The following is a 19,090-nucleotide window of genomic DNA, read 5'->3' on the forward strand; positions in this document are numbered from 1 at the left end:
CACTGCAATGTTCACCTCACGGACTCAGCACCACCCTTCTAGCCTCACACAAAAGGCTCTGCCTAGCCCTGGGACAGGTACCCTATTATGTCCCTGTGTGACCACGCATACATATAGTGCTTATAACTTTCAAGGTATATGAGTCCAGATATCTGATGTGTCCTTCACATGGATTCCCAACAGGAAGTTTCCTCTCCTACCTGACAATCCAACAGCTCCCCTGAGGTAGAACTCCTTGTCCTCCTCGCCTTCTTCATCTTCTGAAGGCAGAGTTCGAGATGCTGACTCCAGGTCTCGACTCAGGTCATAATCGTGGTCCCATTCCAGAGGGATGGAGTCCACGCTGGCTGGGGTATCTCTCCCTGACCGCTCACTCCGGAGGGGCTGAGGAAGGGAGAGGGAGGGGTTGGAAGAAGGCTGTGGGGAGGGCATGCCATCTTCAGAGGGGTCCTGCCAGTGTAGGTCTGAAAGAGCCATGGAGTCTTCGAGATCTAGCTCTCGGTCCGAGAGGTCATGGTCATCTGGTAGCTAAAAGGGAAGTCACAACTCTGTTATCGCAAGGATAGGGCCTGCCTCTTACTGCAAACAGGTAAGACCATCAATAAATGCCAGCATCCTACTGACCACATGGCGTTAACCTTAGCAACAAATACAGAACTTTCCTGATTGCTTTCACAACTCCTATGTATTCATCTATTTCAGTGTCAGTCTGGTAACCTGAGAATATTATTAAAACCCCTTCAAGGGACCATTATAGGAAATTTAATAGTATTATATTAAAAAATAACAAAGTATATAAATAATGGACCAAGTAGCATGTCTCCAACTCAACAGGCACATGATGGCACATTATACTTTTGAGTCTACATGCTAGACATAAAACATGTTTGCAATCTCGGGAAATTCCCAAGTGTTTGGATAACAACAGCACTCGCTGTTGATGAGATGAAATTGTGGGGGCGAGTAGAAAAAAAAAGAACAGAAGGGAATGATTCATTCAAACATTACCTCACAAGCTGAGCAATTGCTCAGCTTACTTTCTCTCATTTCTTCTCGAAGCTACCTCATATCTCATAGAAGAAGAATGATACCAAGTTTGCCTAAGTCCTTATGGAAATACATGATCCCTCAGCAAGTGAACAAAACAGCTGTCCCTACAAGGTAGTGACTATGAATAAATCCATTTTAAAGTTGGGCAAACTGAGGTGAGGGAGGTAAGGCAACTTGTCAAAGGTTATATAGATAGCGGTATCAAAGCGTGCAACAAACCCAGATGTTCCTCTGGACTCTGGACTGGTGACTGTTATTCTAACTAATCCCACATAGCCAATTCTCTCCAGTCATGAGGGGCGGTAAGGGGGGCGTGGATGGGGAGGGGAACACTCTTATAGAAGAATGGAAGGATAGGGGGCTTATGGACAGGAAACTGGGAAAGGGAATAACATTCGAAATGTAAATGAAGAAATATCTAATAAAACAAAAGAAAGAAAGAAAAAAGAAACAAGTGCTACTTACAGGCAGGCGGATCAGTTTCTTGTGGTATCTTTCCACACGTCCGAAGACCTCCTGGCAGTAGCGTCGGAGTTCATCCAGCTCCTCCTCGATGACGGCAGCATCCAGTGGCTCGCTCTTCTCTATCAGCTGCTCTCCCTGGGCAATGATCTGCTCGATCTTACTGTGGTTCAGTGAGATCTCCTGTTGGAAAGCCTAAGGGTGCAAAGGCAATGTGAATGTTACACATCTCAAAAACAATGTCATACGAAGGTACACGTTTCTCTCAATGTCAGAAAGACAACACCGGGGGATACTGACTTATTGTAAACAAAGATAAGACAAGGACGGAGCAGTTATTTTCTAAAGTAAACGGTCACGTTAAAACGGAATGGGAGTCAGATATGGAGCCTTTGGTGATAAAAATTTACTACCACAATATGGGTGGAGGATAACAGAGAAATAGTGACAACCATCATGGTATTAATGGTGCTGGTGACTCCTGATAAAAATATATGATGCACATAATATATGCATCCCATGTCACATGTACAGGAAGGGGGGCACAGATTATCATGATTCTCTGGTTGTTTTGTAACATAAGCATCAAAACATAAAGATATACTGATTTGAAAAGCAAGGGATCGGGGAAGATTATTCTATAAGAGTCTATATGATTTCAAAGACAGATATCATGGGGACAAGTTTCAAGTGACAGATGTTCATTCAGTCCAAGAATAAGCCCTGGAATAGTTTAAATTGCCCACTAATGAGAAAGACTGTAAGGAAAATGGAGGGTCGTAATGCTTTCAAGATTCTTTCAGAATCTCAAAGGAATTCCAAATACCAATTGGTGGAAACATCTTGTTGACGTGTTGAAATACTGATTTGCTTGTGAGATTTGCTGAGACAGTTGTGTAGGGAGGGGCAGGGCGAAGCATTGGGCAGAACTTTAGAGTTTATGATTTTACAACTTATTCCACCTTAATAAGGGTAATTTCTTTTGTTTCATCATAAAAACAAAAGTTTTGGGCATTGTCTTAGATACTGCGGTTTCTAGCACTGTGGAGAGAAATCATGACCAAGGTTATTCTTATAAAATAAAGCATTTAACTGGGGGCTTGTTTACAGTTTTAAGCTTAGTCAATTATCATTACGGCCAGAAGTGTGGTTGATACACATGGCGCTGGAGCAGTAGCTAAGAGCTATATACTCTGATCTGCAGGTCAAGAGAGAAAGCCTGGGTCTGGTGTAGGCTTTTGAAACCTCAAAGGCCACCCAGAGTGACACACTTTCTCCAACAAGGAGACATTCAAGGAGACTCCAACAAGGGCAGACATTCTAATCCTTCTAGTCCTTTCAAACAGTTTTGCTTCCTGATGAAGTATTCAAATATATGAGCCTATGGAGGCCAGTCTTATTCAAACTACATGGGTACTATAAGTATTCCTAAAAAGGGAACAAGCAAACCAACAAACAAAAACACAACAGTGGAGTATTATAGGAAATGATTAAGTGGTATCATTTATACATGTATGATATCCTGGGTTCAATTCTCAGCACAAGCAAATAAATAAATACATACATACATACATACATACATACATACATACATACATACATACAAACATACATACACTTTTTTTTGAGACAGGCCTGATCCTCCTGCCTCTAAGTCCCAAGTGCTGGGATTACAGAAGTATACATCACGTTACCATCTATTTTTTAGTGTTGTTTTGCTTTCCTTTGAAGCAGGTTCTCACAGTGTAGTCCATGCTAGACTGGAACTCACTCTCCAGAAAACTTCCTGTCTTCCTCTCCACAGTGCTGCAAAGGCATATGATCCTCCACCCATCCAGATTCTCTGGGGATATGATGTCAGAAACTGTCTGGATCATGATTAAGTTCACCACTCCCTCTTTTTGCACATGTCTTTTATGAAGGTCTCTAGCTACACTGAGTCTCAATTGTACAGTGAATAATGTAGCCTTTACAATCAACTTAGCCTCCAAATATGTGGACTGTGTGGAATGAAATCCCCGAAAGAGAACGTAGCATTGTGAGCCAGCAAAATGGCTCAACAGGTCAAGGTGTTTGCCACCAAGGATGGGGACAGATGGGGACTTTACTCCTGGGACCCACATAATGGAAGGAGAGAACCAACCATAAACTGGTCTCTGACCGCCGAGTGAACACAGCCACATATGGACTTCCCTGACTCCTGCTGCATACAAACAATAAAGGAAAGTAATTTTAAAAAATAAAGCAGATGAAGGTTGCACCTTCTTTCTCCCTGGAAACTGGAACCACCTAAATTCTCCATAGATCTTGGAAATAAGTAATCTGTTAAGCAACAATGACAATAGAAATCCCTAACTCTGACAACCAAGTTGATATTTTTAAGTTTTTATGTTAATTGTGGATTAGAGACATTTTAAAAGATTTCAACATTGCCAGGTATCGTGGCTTACACCTTTAATCCCAGCACTTGGGAGGCAGGGGCAGGCAGATATCTTGAGTTCAAGGCCTGGCTGGTGTACAGAGTAAGTTCCAGGACACTCAGGGCTACAGGGAGAGAGACTCTGTCTCAGAAATTAAAAACAAAATAAAACAAAATTCCATATGTTTAGTATCTTCTGGTTATTTTCCTGTTCACAAAGAACTAAGTTTTCAAAGGCTCACTACTCAGCTCTACACAAAAGGATCTGCAAACCCTCTCCTTTCCAGCATTCTTCCATACTGATAGTTTGCAGAAATAACTGACTCATTACCTTGAGTTGCTTTATTTTAGCTTGAACATCACACTCAGAAAAATGCTCGATATTGGTGAGCTGCAAATCCATCTCCGTGAGCCAGACCAGAATGCTGTCCCGTGCCGTCTCAAACTCCTCACGCTGGCTAATGAAATGCTGAGGGAAGAGGAAGGCATTAATATGTCCGCAGTCACACCCAGACACGGCCCAACCAATTCTAACCTGGGAAGTCAACACCTCACAAGCATGGAGCACCCTAAACTGTCCTCATATCACTTGCCCCTCCACCCCCCCTGCCATTCCAACTTCCACTGTCCCCAAGAACATGTCTCACTCGCCAGGGTTTATCCTCTAGTCCCTAAATTATGTGACAAGGATTAATCAGAACCTTGAGCCTGCGCAAGATGGAGGTGACCCGCTTCTGTAGGTCGTCCCATCTCTGGTTGCCCCCGTGGGCCATCTGCCTGAGACTGCAGGCGGAGTCTGTGCGATTCTCTCTGGCCAGGCGCCGGTACTGTTTGTTGATGAGCTCTAGTTGGGTCAGGCTCTCGTGGACCTGCCGCTGGAAAGCCTGAAGCCACAGGGAAGTGAATCAGTGTGGGAGAGATCCTTAAAGGTCATAACTCAAAGGGTTATTACATCTCTTGGTTTTCATACTGCACAGCCAGGGAGCACAGAACCAGACCCAGCAGATGGACCAAGAGCCAGCAAGAAATCACAGAACTGTAAGGAACGATTGTACTTATAAATAAATATATAGAAAAGCAAAATGTATGCATATATACTGTATATTGGTATGTACACACAAGGATCACATATGGAATGTGTGCATACATACATAATGTAGCTTTTAAAATGACTAATTAAAATAAGCCAAGTGTGGAGGTACAAATCTGTAATCCCAGGACTCTGGAAGGAGCAGCAGCAGCAGCAGCAGCAGGAGCATCAGAATCAGAAGTTCAAGGTTATCCTAGGCTACCTAGGGAACTGAAAGCCAGTCTAGGCTGTTGGGGGTTGGTCTGGTGCTGCTATATATTCAAATACTAAATTCTGTACCCCAAGATCTGGCTGCCTCACTCTGTATGAGTGAATTCCCATGTACACCGGACCATCAGCACGTGTCCGAGTAAAATGCTCCCCAGAACAGACTGCTGGAGCAGAAATGACTGCACAGACTCAAACAGAAAGTATTGGGAAAGCAGAGTTGGGGAAGTAGCCGGTTTAGCCATTAGAAAATTAGATGAGGGGACTTGTTCCAGTAATTGTGCAAAGCTAAATGAATAAATCCACAGGTTGGAGGCTGGTCATGTCATATTAATAACTGATAGCTTATTAAAATCCATTTTACCCTGGGATAGATGAATCCCTGTCTTGAAAAACAAAAAGAAACACATAAAATAAATAATAACTGGGAAGCAAATCTTCCTAGAAATCACTACAAGAACATATACATGTGTTTACATGTTAGATCAAAGTGTTCTCAAGATTTCTGTATCCATACTGAGAAATGATATGTAAAATGGCACTGTGCATTTGTAGAATATGTAATTTCTTCAAAATGCAGAAATCACCTCAATCCTGGTGTCCATTAGGAACAAAACTAAAACCATCTTTGGCAGAAGTGCCTCTAATGTAAGGCCTTAACCCTGCTTTTAAGAAAATCAGTTTAGTATAAAACACAAGTAACTTTCCATTTAACAACAGCAATAACAAAAGACACTGCAGTTTGAAGAAGGGCCTTTCTTTTCTGCTGATGAACTGGTCAGCTTTCATAAAGGACGCCAGACTTGTTATCCCGGCACAGTGCATGGATGCTCTGCTCTTGAGGACGTGGCATGGAGTGGAAATTGTACAGATGCTAGCACTTCCTTCTATCCCCACTGCAGGGCCCAGCACTAACCAACCAAACACCCACACAAATAAAACACAGCTTCACTCTAAATGCATGCACCAGGCTCTGTGGCTAACTTTGATCCCACACCCCAACCCAGATGTTAAGAATGGTTCACTTGGTTGACTTTTCTGAGCATCTCACACTTCAGTGCTGTTTGCTTCTTCACACTGCTCACAGGATGGCACCCCTGCTCTGGCAATGATTCACCTTCTGAGAGCTGCTTTCAGAACACCTGTCCCCACAGGTCGCCCTCAGTTCTAAAGAAGTTAGGAGGTGCAGAAGGAGGTTCAACCTTCGTTGTTAGAGTACGTCAGAACATAGATCTGCCCACTCTGAAGGTACAGCACGCGGGGCTGGCATCCTAGTGTGCCCAATGTCCTTCCAGACATTTATGTGACTGACTGAATGATCCTTAGGCAGAATTTTGTTCCTGTGACATTTTCTGTCTGCAAGAAAATTAAGTTTAAGACTAATGATACTTGGTAGAAATCAATTATTTCAGTGCTGGCCACATCTGAGTCCAAAATAGCATCAAGAATGATCCCATACAATCTGCTTTGTAGTATAAGCCAATTATGAGAGGTTTTAACCTTTACAAAGCAGAGCGCTACAAGGCATAGGACAGGGTCACTTCCACCAGCACTGGAGTGACCTGGATTCCTTGACAGTTTATGGTGGCTTTTTGCTAGAGAAAACTTTTTTTTAAAAAAGATATTAATTATTATATATATATATGATGAGCAGCTGTCTTCAGGCACACCAGAAGAGGGTGCTAGTTCCCATTACAGATGGTTGTGGGTCACGATGTGGTTGCTAGGAATTGACCTCAGAACATCTAGAAGAGCAGTCGGTGCTTTTAACCACTGAGCCATCTTTCCAGACTCCTAAAGAAAACTTTTTACACAGGCATTTTCTCTCTCTAGATTTAGTGGTCTAGTTTCACATGGGTCTGTTCAGAATCACTTATTCCACATGCATCAAACACTATTATACCCAGAGAGTTCTCCATCAAGGATTCAGATCTGTAAGTCAAACGAGAATGAGAAGAAATTTCACTTTTAGCCCAGTAGCTCAAGGCTTGGTTCACTGATGTCACAGGAGAAAATCGAGTCATTTATGGGTTTAGCTGAAATACTAGCTTCATTTATAAACGTCTTGAGGAGGGCTGAGGAAAATTTACCAATGGGGCACAGGAAAGGACTATTTAGAACATGTCAGAACCATTTACAATGAGTTCACAGGCACGCATGTGTTATCAGTATGTGTATAGAATGGTTTGTTCTATCTACACCAATGTCTATGGGAAAATCAGTTACCCAATGGTTGGGGTTCAGGTTGTCACAGAGCTACAGAGTGGACTTGAGCTTGTGAAGGCAAGGGGCCTTGAACAGAGTGATTTAATGATTCCTTCCTAAGTGTAATTAACTGTTGCTATTTTCATCTCTTGGTAATTTAAAAGCCCTGTGGCTCAAGAACAGTACTGGTCTCTTCTGCTCTCTTAGATGTTGGCTACAATGACAATGTTCTGGCCAATCCTGGGGCCAACCGTATGTTATAAATGATCACTATCACTCTTATGTATTTGATCATTTAATTCTTTGAGCTAGCATACATTTCTGTACATTTTTGTACATACATGGCAACATGATTTGCTCTCCCTGCCTCCAGTCCCCACTGTGTCCCACCTTCCTCTCTTCCTGACTCTTGCTGGCCTTCCCATAATGTGAAAGAACTGAGAGAATACATTTACAGGTAGATTTTCATATTATAAAAAGAATCATATTTCAATCTTAGAGGACATAGATGAAGAATTCTGAAATAAGAATAATGCCAGGGGAGCTTGGAGAGAATTAGGAGCCTTGTTTTCCAAGAGAATTATTTTCCCTTCCCCTCTCCACTTTCTTTGCTATTTTTCCTCATTCAGACAAGTTAGTATTCTGTAGCCCAGGCTAACCTTCAATTTGAGATCCTCCTGCCCCAACCTCCTGAGTGCAGGGATTATGAGAATCTGCTACTGTGTTTGGCTGATGTTTTTATTTATTACCATCTTACTTGTAATTCTGATAATCCTCAAATAAAATCACTACTGTTCTTTGTCTACTCACGAGGCTACCCATGGCTACAAAGCCATTTGCCAGCTATTTGAGCAGATAACATGTGGCACATTAGTCAGTTCATGCTCTGTGGCACCAGCTGGCTAGTGTCACAGCACAATGAGCAGCTGAACATTTGGCAGCATGAATCACCTCAAACTTCTTCAGCTCCTCCTTGGCAACTGTATAGAGCACCCCAGAAGAACTGGGGAATGCAGCCGTCCTTTCTGAGATCTCCAGCCAGTCTTCAAAACGAGAATAGTCATCCAGAAACTTCTGCCACAGTCGCCATGTCTCTTCAATTCTGCGGCGGAAGATGGAAGAACGCAGCCATTACTAAGAAGACTGGATGTTCAGAACCCTGTCTGATGCCCTCAGTGGGATTAAGAGTGCCCGGACAAGCAACTGCTGTGCAAAACAATAACAGCTTTGACCCAAACCGCCCAGGGAAAGAGACAGACAACTGTGGGAGCTAAAACAAAACAGCTGTTGGTTTTAAAAGATGCCTTGCAGCTTTGAATTTGGAATTAGTCAAAACCAGATATTAAAATGCATTTCATGAGCAGCCCTGGTGTGTGCACACGAGGTTAGAAACCCTACGTGTAAATACTGCTTTTTAGACCAGTGCATTAAATAAAAGTGAAGTTGGAGATTTCCTTTAAGGCCAATGGCAGACTCAGAGTGATTATAGTTAACCTTGACAGGTAACATGGAGCTTTTAGGACTGGCCAAAGATCAGTATAGTTTTGTGCTTTAGGTCCCTGAGGTTCAGGCCATTGAGATTTTGCCATTGGAATTTTTGAAGAGCGTAAAAGTGCTTATTATTTAACCAATGTAGTACAGAAAGCAATAGGTTTCATTGGAATGTTCATTTTTGTGCATGTGTGCCAAGAGATTTTTTACTTCTGCCCCCATGGCCCTCTCATTTCCTCTCACTCCTGCTGTCTCCCTTCTCTCCTAAATACTTCCTCCTCCATTCCCCCTTCCCCATTCTCCCTCCCCCACTCTCCATCCCCATTCCTCCTCCCTCTCAACCCTCCCCCATCTCTTTCTTCTAGAGTCCTTCCTCCTCTTAGTGCCCTTGTGACTTTTATGTCCTATGTTTAAACATGTATGTCATCTATACATTTAAGTCTAGATTTCTATGTGTTATCTATACATTTAAATCTAGATTTCTAAATCTAGACCCAGGGACAACGTGAAATATTTGTCTCTTTTGAGTGTGGATTATTTCATTTAATAACATGAAGAGTAGAATTTAATTTAATTACAGTTACCTATCTGTGACAACAGATTCAATAAAGTCATACTTATTTTGCAAGGGAAAATTTAAATTTTTCTACGTAATATTTAAGCTGTTGGTTCCAATATAAATTGGCTTGTTATACTTAGATTACTTTATGCCTATTTATACTTGCAATTATATGTAGATAGTGATGATTTGGGGAAGTCCAGGTTATTTCTGGACTTTTTAACCAATGGAAAACAGTAAACAGTGGATACAGTGGGTGGAAAAATGGATGGAGCGTTTCCGGGTTGGGGCTTTGTTTGTTGGTGTGTTTTGTTGTTCTTTTGGTTTGGTCTGTGACTTCCCATCCCAGCTCACTTGAGTCTCCTCTCCATGGACATGGCACAGATGTTCCTCCACCGCCGGTCCAGGTTGCGCGTGGCCTGCTGGATGGAGTCACACTCCGCGTCGGTGGCGCAGGCGTCACAGTCATGCAGCAGGACCTCACACAAGTTGAGGACAGAGGCGACGCCTGTGCTGTGTTTCTCAATGTCTCTCTGCAGCTCCTGCAGGGGATTGAGGTGTGCTTTACTGTGAAAGCCTGCGGATGTGGATGAGGGGGCTCTGGCCACGCTCACAGGCTGATCTGTGATGCTGCTGTACTTGGCAGTGGTTCATTTTCCTTAATGAGTACGTTTCCCAAGACTTATTTATGACATCCTGGAAGCTCAAGGTACAATCTAAGGAGATGGATCTGGAAATAGCCCATGTGAGATTTGCCAAAACACAAACTGAAAGCTAAAATGGACTGCTCTGGGGGCTGGAGAGATGACTCAGCAGTTTGGAATGCCAACTGCTTCAGCCGAGGGCCACAGTTCAGACCCCATTACCTGTATTGAGAGGTTCACAGATGCCTGAAACTAGCTCCAAGGGACCTAATGCCACTTCTGACCTTTGTCTATATCTGTACACACACACACACACACACACACACACACACACACACACTTCACTACTACACTAAGAGTAAAACTGGCTTTAGTAATGGATGGTAAAAATAGATCCTGGGTTGGGCTCTGGTAATGGTTCAACCAGAAAGTGCCTGCCACACCAATGTGATAACCTGATTTGAATGCCCAGAAGCATGTACACCCAGATGTTATAGGTAGCATGCACGTATAATTCTGGAGCTAAGACAAGATGGGAGGCAGAAACAGGAGCATTTCTAGAAGCCTGTGGCTGGCTAACCTGGTGGACACAGTAGTAAGCAACAAGAGGCCCCGTGTCAAACAAAATAAGAAGTGAGGACCAACCCTCCACATGTATGCTATAGTGCACACATGCCTGGCTGTAGACACACACACACACACACACACACACACACACACAGGGTGGAGAGGGAGAGGGAGACAGAGGGGGGAGAGAGAGAGAGAGACAAAGAGACAGAGAGACAGAATCTTGCCCTGGACTCTACTGATACATCACACTCATTCCAATGGATTAGTCAATTCAGTGTGCATGCATCTATGAGCATCTCCCACCTCAGAACTTGTTATAGATCTGCAAGCACACAGGACAATAATAAGAAGTACTGTGGCTTAAGAAACTGAGGTTCCCTTAAAAAAGGAGATCTTCACTACTTTCCTTGGAGCACAGTTTTAAGTGTAGGACAGAAATAGGAAGTTTCTGATCAAAAGCAGGAAAGTGGATTTTACCCAACTCCAACATATGCACTCATGTTAAATGCAGAGAATGTGAATCAAAAATGTCCACTTTTCTCCCCCTTGGGCTTTACTATAATTTGGTTCTAGAATGTTCTTTAAGGGCCCACATATCAAAGGCTTTGTCACCTTCTTCAGAGGTATGAGGAGGCAGCTGGACCTCTAGTAGGTGGGGCCTTGGTAAAGAGGTTACGTCCCTGGGGGCCTATCCTTGTAAAGGGTTTGAGATCCTAGCTCCTTCCTCTTTCTCTTTTGAGCACCTTGGCAGCGAAGAATCAGCAGCTCTCCTGGACCCACTCTCTTGCTACAGGCCACAGTGCTTCCATAGGCCCACAGCAACAGAGTCACGTGATCATAGACTGAAATCCTGAAACCTTCAGGCAAAATAAAGCCTTCCTTCCTGGAAATTGGCAACCATAGATTTTTCACAGTGATAGAACGCCAGCTAATGTAAGCTTTAGGAGTTCAACTTGCTCAAATTATTCTGCCGTTAAAGTGCATCCCTAGTGCCCTTCCTATTCCAGGGTATATTTTTCTTCTCGATTTTCCTTAACGAATCTATACTTTCTCTTCGGAGTGGGGGAAGAACTTCATAGGTGTCATTTCCACCCCCAAGTTTGTCCAACTTGTCGATACTTTTAACATATATTCCTTATTTTTAAAAAGTAATTTGTAAATTTGCCCAGAATTCTTATTGCCCCCATAATTCCACATTGAGTTGGCCACCTCCAAATTCCCAGAACTAATGTTTTCTTTCTTTGTGTCTTTCTTTGTGTCTGTCTTCCTTTCTTTCTTCCTTCCTTCCTTTCTTTCTTTCTTTCTTTCTTTCTTCCTTTCTTTCACTCTCTCTTTGTGTCTTTCTTTCTTTGTGTCTTTGTTTCTTTCCTTTCTTTTTTGTTTCTTTCTTTCTTTTCCTGTTTCTTTCTTTATTTCCTCCCTCCTTCCCTCCCTCTCTTCTTCCCTCCCCCTCTTTCTTATTAATTTTCTTATTTATTTAACTTTAAGACAGAGTCCTACTGTGTAACTCTAGCTGACTCAGAACTCACTATGTAGAAATAGGTTGGCCTTGAACTCACAGAGCTCTACCTGCTTCTCCCTCCTGTATATTAAAAGGCACACACCACCACATCTGGCATTTATTGCAGCTCAGTAACATTGCAATTCTTTTCCTCCTAAGACAATCACTATTTTTTCCTACCACCCTGCTCATTTGTGTAGGCACAGAAATCTTTTAAGAGTCAACGCTGCAGTGATACAGAACCTATTTGTCCCCACATCTTTCCTACACAGCGCTTCCCCATTGTCAGTAGTCCTTCCTAATTTCCTCTTGATTTTTCACCCTGAGTCGATGTCTTGCACCCACCTAATTTCCTGGCCAAGAGAACATGGGCTGCATGGCATAGCAATCTCCATCCTACCTGCTGCTCACTCAGTTTCTTCTGTATTTCTTCAGAGTTACAAGAATCGTAGACTATGGGCTTGGCCAGCTCTGACTCCATGTGGGCCAGCCAAATCCTCAGACTGCCCATGTTCTTATCCAGCTGCTGCACAGCCACCAGGGTCTCCTTGAGCTTCTTCACCCTGCGGGCAGAGAATTGGTGAGATGGTGAAAGGCATTGATCATGTTACCCTCGTATGCAGAAGTGAGTGCTGCGCCTAAAGCCAGATTGCATTGGTCCTTCCCGGCTCAGTGTGGCAGTGGGACTCTGCTCGGTGTCTTGTTTCCGCATTATATAAAATGGGACTCTTAGACTACACGAGGGTCAGTGATGTTTAAATAATGGTGCGCTCAGTGAAGGAGAACGTTCAGCAACTAGTCACAATGATTATGCGCAATGCTATGGTAAGTATTACAGCAACCCCACAGCTTTCACAGGACTCAGTCCCGCAAATAATACGATTTATATTGAAGGAAGCAAAAGGAGGAATACCCGTGAGAAACAGTCTGGCAGGGTACTTGACGGCCCTCACAGAAACGTACAGAAATGCAGTTCTAAGTTCTACACATGAGGGAGGAGATTATACTGCTGATTAAATTGGTAAGTAGAGAATGGAAGCAGTGCGTGGGTGTTGGTTGAGAAGACATTTTTTTTAATTTCTCTTTTTTAAAAAAATTATTAGTCATTTTATTTATTTACATTTCAAATGTTATCCCACTTCCCTGTTTCCCCTCCAAAACCCCCTATGCTACCCCACCCCTGCCTTACTGCCCTAACATTCAGAAATGAAAGAGGGGAGTAGGGAGATGGCTCAGTCAGTCACCTGACCTTAGTTCTGATCCTTAGCACCACAGAAAAAGCCAGATAGGGTAACCTGTGTCTGTAAATCCCAGTATTACACAGAGTTCTCTGGACACAGGCACACACACACACACACACACACACACACACACACACACACTCTTACACAGAGTTCTCTGGACACATGCATGCACACATGCACACATGCATGCACACTCACAGACATGTACACATCCACACACACATATGTACATGTGTACATACAACAGAGTTTTTTTAAAGAAAGTAAAAGACTAAGAAAGTATAATGTTGACCAGAGATAGGATGCTCAAAAATGATAATCAGTCGGTTTGAACAGGTACTTATCCCAGGTTTGTCTCTCATCCGTCCTATGGAGTCTGACCCTCCAGGGATAAGGCTACAGTGCTAGCATTTTAAACAAATGTGGTTCCTCCAAAGGCCGACATTGGGAACCACTGCTGTGCTATACAGCATTGTAAACAATCTGCAAAGAACTGAAGGGAGGATCCTATGTTTAACAGAATTCAGGCTGTCTAGGATGCCTACAGTAAGGAACTGTAATTGATTTAAAGGGGGTTATTTAGTTACACTGATGTGCCTATGTGAGTTTCTGTTCACTATGTGCATGTAGGAGTTAGAGGTGGTTGTGTGCTGCCCTATGTGGGTGCTAAGAATCAAACCCAGGTCCTCTAGAAGAACTGGAAGTGTTCTCAACTACTGAGACAGTCTCTCTCTCTCTCTCTCTCTCTCTCTCTCTCTCTCTCTCTCTCTCATTCCTTTATTCTTCTCTCATATATAATATCCTGACCACAGTTTCCCCTTCCCCCATGCCTCCCAGTTCTCCAACTCCAACAATCCCCCTCTCTCTCATATCCACTTTTCCTTCATTCCCCTTCAGAAAAGAGCAGACCACCCAGGGCTATGAAGGGAACACAGCCTAAAGAGTTGTAAGAAGACTACACACAAACTCATAACAAGGCTGGAAGAGGCAACTTAGGGAGAGACAAAGGATCCCAAGAGCAATAGTCAGAGAGCCCCCACTCCCACTGTAAGGCTTATCACAAGAATACCTCGCTATTAGACCAGAGCATACATGCAGAGCACCTAGCTCAGACCCAAACGGGCTCTACGATGGCCATAAAGACACTTGCTCAACTATGTTCAGAGCAGTTTTACTAATAATAGTCAGAAACTGGAGAGACAACTTAGATGTCCCGCTACTGAAGAATGGATAAAGAAAATGTGGTGTATTTATTACTCACTGGAATATGACTGAGCTGTCAAAAAAAAAAAAGTCACCATGAAATTTTCAGGCAAATGGATAGAAGTAGAAAAAAATCATTCTGAGTGAGGTAACCCGGACCCAGAAAGACAAACACGCTATATACTCATTTACAAGTGGATATTAGCTGTAAAGTAACAATCGATTATACTGTGTTCCACAGATCCTGGGGCCATCTCTTTTTAGTCCTGGTAATTAATGACTTGAAAGAAGTAGGCACTAAGGATGAGGACACAAGCCATGGAAATTCTAGAAGAATCTATTTAAAAAAACATGTAAACAAACATAGTTCCTCATGGGAAATAACTGTATGACATACTTAGATAAAGAAGAAGAATCCAATACAGAGGAAAAGGAGGAGCAGTGGACAGATGCTATAAATATCAGCAAGGATGTAGAGGAGAAGCCAAGGGCATCTACTGGGATAGTTCTGAATGAACTTCCTCCTGGTGGGTGGGGTATGAGCAGGAGGTTGGGGTGGGAAGGGCCATTTTAACTTCATATTTGTCATATAATAAGAATTGATTAGGAGTTCCTATCTCTGTTTAGGCTCTGGCCTGAATGACTATATGTAGACTACTCCCCAAACTTTATATATATAAAGTTCAGTTCTCTGCACAGACCACCTCCTGGTTCAGGAAACATGGGGAATTTACAGGAACTGCTCTTCCTATAAGTAATGAAAAACCGGATAAAGAAAGTGCTTCAATGTCAAAGTGGCCCCACTGAAAAATGTATCTTCTTGAAGAAAAGAAATGTCAAGAGCCACATGTTGTCTAAGACTATGGGATGCTAGGGATTTAAAAGCAGACCTTCAATAGAACGTTCTGTGATTCACAGCTTACACTTGGATGCCCCATCTCTATGACACGGACGTGCTAAGTAAGTTGCTCTCAAGGTGGAGTATCGAATCACCCCCAAGGTGCTTTCCGCCTACGGCTGCAGCTCTTGGCTCCTTCCACACCCACCTCAAGATTCCTCAGGCCAAAAGTCACCGCTCTGAGGAAACATTTCATCATTAAGGTATTTCATTTTAGAATATTGATTTATTTTTAGTTCCTTAAGATGGATGGAAGTCATCATTTCCACCGTCACAGTGTCAACAAATCAGAGTGCTTGTCTCAAATGAAGCTAATCCTGATGGTACAGTTACATCTCTTTGGGACGATTCCCAAATCTCAACCTCACACACGTATTCTTAAAAGGATTTCTACCCTGCTCTGGGCATCCTTCAGTTGCCTGTAGCTTTTTGTCTAGAGCTGGAGTGCCAGAAGATTTTTCCTTTTCCATGTTTGCATGTCCACTGGTCTCATCCTTGTTTGGGTCTCATTTAAGGATGAACCCCCAACCTCAACTGGTTATTCAATACTGAGTAGTTAGTCCTGAAATCATATACATATGTATAACAGTATATTGATTGAGCAGGCTGTATTTGTATTTAGGAATATGTGTGTGTGTGTGTGTGTGTGTGTGTCTGTGTGTGTGTGTGTGTGTGTGTGTGTGTGTGTGTGTGTGTGCAGTTAAAGAAAAAACATGAATTTGAAACAGAGCAAGGAAAATACATGTGAGGGGATAAGAGAGAGGAAAGAAGGGAAATTATGTAATTATGTTTTCATTTTTTAAAAAAGTGAATAAATATTAGTATTTTTTAAAAAGGTGGTCAGCTATACATGTTTGCTTCCATATGTGCATGTGATTGATTACAAGTATTTGGTGATAATATCTATACACAATAACATTTTATCTTTTTTTTTTCTTTTTTTTTTTCTGGAGCTGGGGACCGAACCCAGGGCCTTGCGCTCGCTAGGCAAGCGCTCTACCACTGAGCTAAATCCCCAGCCCAACATTTTATCTTTTAAAAGCACTCTCAAGTTGGATATCTTAAAAAAAATTTTGGGGGGGAAAGTATGATTTTTAAGAAAAATTTATGTCTATATTGCTAATCTACTCTGTTGATAAAGAGTAACCATGTGTTACATTGCTTATCAAAACTTAATATTTTACTCAATATAAGACATCCTTAATTAGTTTTATAGGCAGAAGTCAAGATTGGTGCTTGAGCATTTCATGGTACTGTGTTTGAATATTCCCAAGAACTTTGAAAAATCATTCCTGCATGCTTCAGTCATTCATAAGACAAAATTTCCTTGGGTAGTTAAGGAATGACATCTTTATAATGGCTACTGATGGTGGTCTCAGGCAAAGCAATGAGTGACCACCGTATGGATCTAGAATTTAACATAATGCAGTGGTCCCTCTTGGGCAGGGCTGAAGAATGACACATGGCACCAAGAAGTCTGTCCTGTAGGACCCTGGAAGAATGTCCTCCCTCCCCTCTCATGTGACTAGCTTTATGCGTTGCTGAACCCAATGAATCCAATTGTCCATTCACGTGAATACTACCACACAAAGGAGTGCATGCATATACGTTCACAGACGTGATCAAATGATCCAGAGCACAAAGGATGTGAGTAACGCATACTCTACCAGGCCAGCAGAGTTAGTGGAAGGACTCAGATCCTGTAAAACTCTGAATGAGGTCCAAGGCAGTGTGGTTAGTATGCAATGTCCTAGGGGCACCATGACATGGAACTGCTCATTCATATAGTCCATTAGGGACAACTTCCTCTTTCAAGCTAATATAAATTTAGTAAAGTCAATGGGTGAGCGCTTAAGTGCTTGTCCTTTATAAGTTTCAGGAAAAGTATATTTTTTCACAAAATGCGTAATGCATTATATGTATATTGGAGGGAGCAGAGGCGAACATGAAGGAAGTGGATTGCAACACCTCACTTATTTGTAATAGCTTATTAAATCTGGTATTTTCAGACATTGTTCTTGCACAGAAGAAGTATCTCATTTTTTCCTCCATTATTTCTATGAAAGAAATCTTTAATATATCAGAATATTTACTTATTCACTTACTTATTGTGAGAAACTAAGCAGTTTGGGCGGCATTCCTTGGGATGGCATCCAGGTTTTTAATAGATGCCTATACCTGATAGGCATATGCAGGATTTAACAAGCCATGATTAATTGGTAAATCCTCAAGCTTATGTGTGCCCTTTGGGTCCAAAGCGTATCTCAGGCTCTTAACCTTCTTGAGAATGGCTGTACTATTGAATCTAACTATCCATTCATATTAATTCTACCACACAAATGAGAACATGTATATGTGTAATTATAGACATACTTATTATATTAATATATCTAATATCATATATACATATATACACATACACTTTCCTTCAAATAATTAGTATGTCCACAAACCAAAACAAAATAGATTCAGAGTCTAAATATAGTTGGATCAAAATTGCTATTAGGAACTACAACCTACCTATGAGAATCTATGCAAGAGTGAGACAATACAAGAAAAAACATTACCAAAACTTACGAGAAAAACCCGTTATCCTGTGGGAAGAACTCTGACTCCTAACCAGTAGACCACCAAGGGTGCTATTGTGACGCTACCTGAAGTAAATCACAAGCTCAATATTTACACTGTACAATAGCTAACATCTTTAGACCTAAATTATAGTATCTGCATATTTTAAAAGACTTGAAGGCCTGAATGGCTCAAGGGGACTGACCAACACAAACAAAGCAAATGTTTTTCTCAGAAAAAAAATCCTCCTCCACATGTCTGAAACATGCCTTTATTTACTCTAGAGAAAGCTTTCGGCTGCAAAACTGTAAACAGGCTCTAGCCGACTTTCAGTTTGGTCCAAAGCCACCCCTTAGCTAGCAGGTGGTGGCCTTGCTGAATCTTTTTCTCAATCTCCTGTCTTGGCCTCTCGACTGGAGCCATTTTCTTTGCATGATGCATTTGGTCCCGACACAACTGTAATACTAACCTCTTGCACATGCCCAGAAGAGAAACAATAAAACAAACCAACGAAGAGGCCTTTGGAGTTCATGGCCTACATTCTCCTGGTGCTACTCACGTCTATTTAATCTCAGCATGAAACATTCCAGATTGAAAAGAGCCTAGTGTCTGTCCCATGAGCCCCACGTAAGTCTAAAGCTATGCCCAATCAAGAAGATGCCTGCCTGGAGACATCGCAGTCACAGTCTGGGAGATCTGCGTCCACACTGCCGTCCTCTGCCATCCTCAGGGCACGCAAGTCCTCTGCCACCACCATGAAGCTGCCACTTGCAAAAGTCCGGCTCTGCAGAGCAAAAGGCTCAGTCCTTCCTGGGCAAGGAGAGAGTTTCTCCCCTCGTCTAGGCCAGAAGGATGGAAATGCTCTTGGCGGACAAATGGTGCTGGTTGTCTGTCTGTTAACATGACACGGGGCAGTCACAAGTGGTCATGTTTCTAAATAAAACCCACATTCATGAGCATGTGCCAGGCTTGATCTCCT

General features: G+C 42.3%; 1 protein-coding gene across 42 annotated transcripts in view; it reads right to left on the minus strand.

Annotated features, from left to right (window-relative positions):
* The window catches only part of Syne1 (spectrin repeat containing nuclear envelope protein 1), a 477,397-nt gene that overhangs the window by 26,628 nt on the left and 431,679 nt on the right, over positions 1 to 19,090 (minus strand). For 31 of the 42 annotated variants that reach the window (NM_001419849.1, XM_087580487.1, XM_087580506.1 and 28 more), the window contains 7 exon segments: positions 201 to 528; positions 1,516 to 1,707; positions 4,263 to 4,400; positions 4,633 to 4,815; positions 8,385 to 8,535; positions 9,838 to 10,025; positions 12,599 to 12,761. In NM_001419849.1, the coding sequence (NP_001406778.1) occupies positions 201 to 528; positions 1,516 to 1,707; positions 4,263 to 4,400; positions 4,633 to 4,815; positions 8,385 to 8,535; positions 9,838 to 10,025; positions 12,599 to 12,761 (1,343 nt within the window). 42 annotated transcript variants of the gene reach the window in all.

This window comes from Rattus norvegicus, chromosome 1 (assembly GCF_021556685.1).
Source record: "Rattus norvegicus strain SHRSP/BbbUtx chromosome 1, alternate assembly SHRSP_T2T, whole genome shotgun sequence".
Taxonomy (NCBI): Eukaryota; Metazoa; Chordata; class Mammalia; order Rodentia; family Muridae; genus Rattus; species Rattus norvegicus.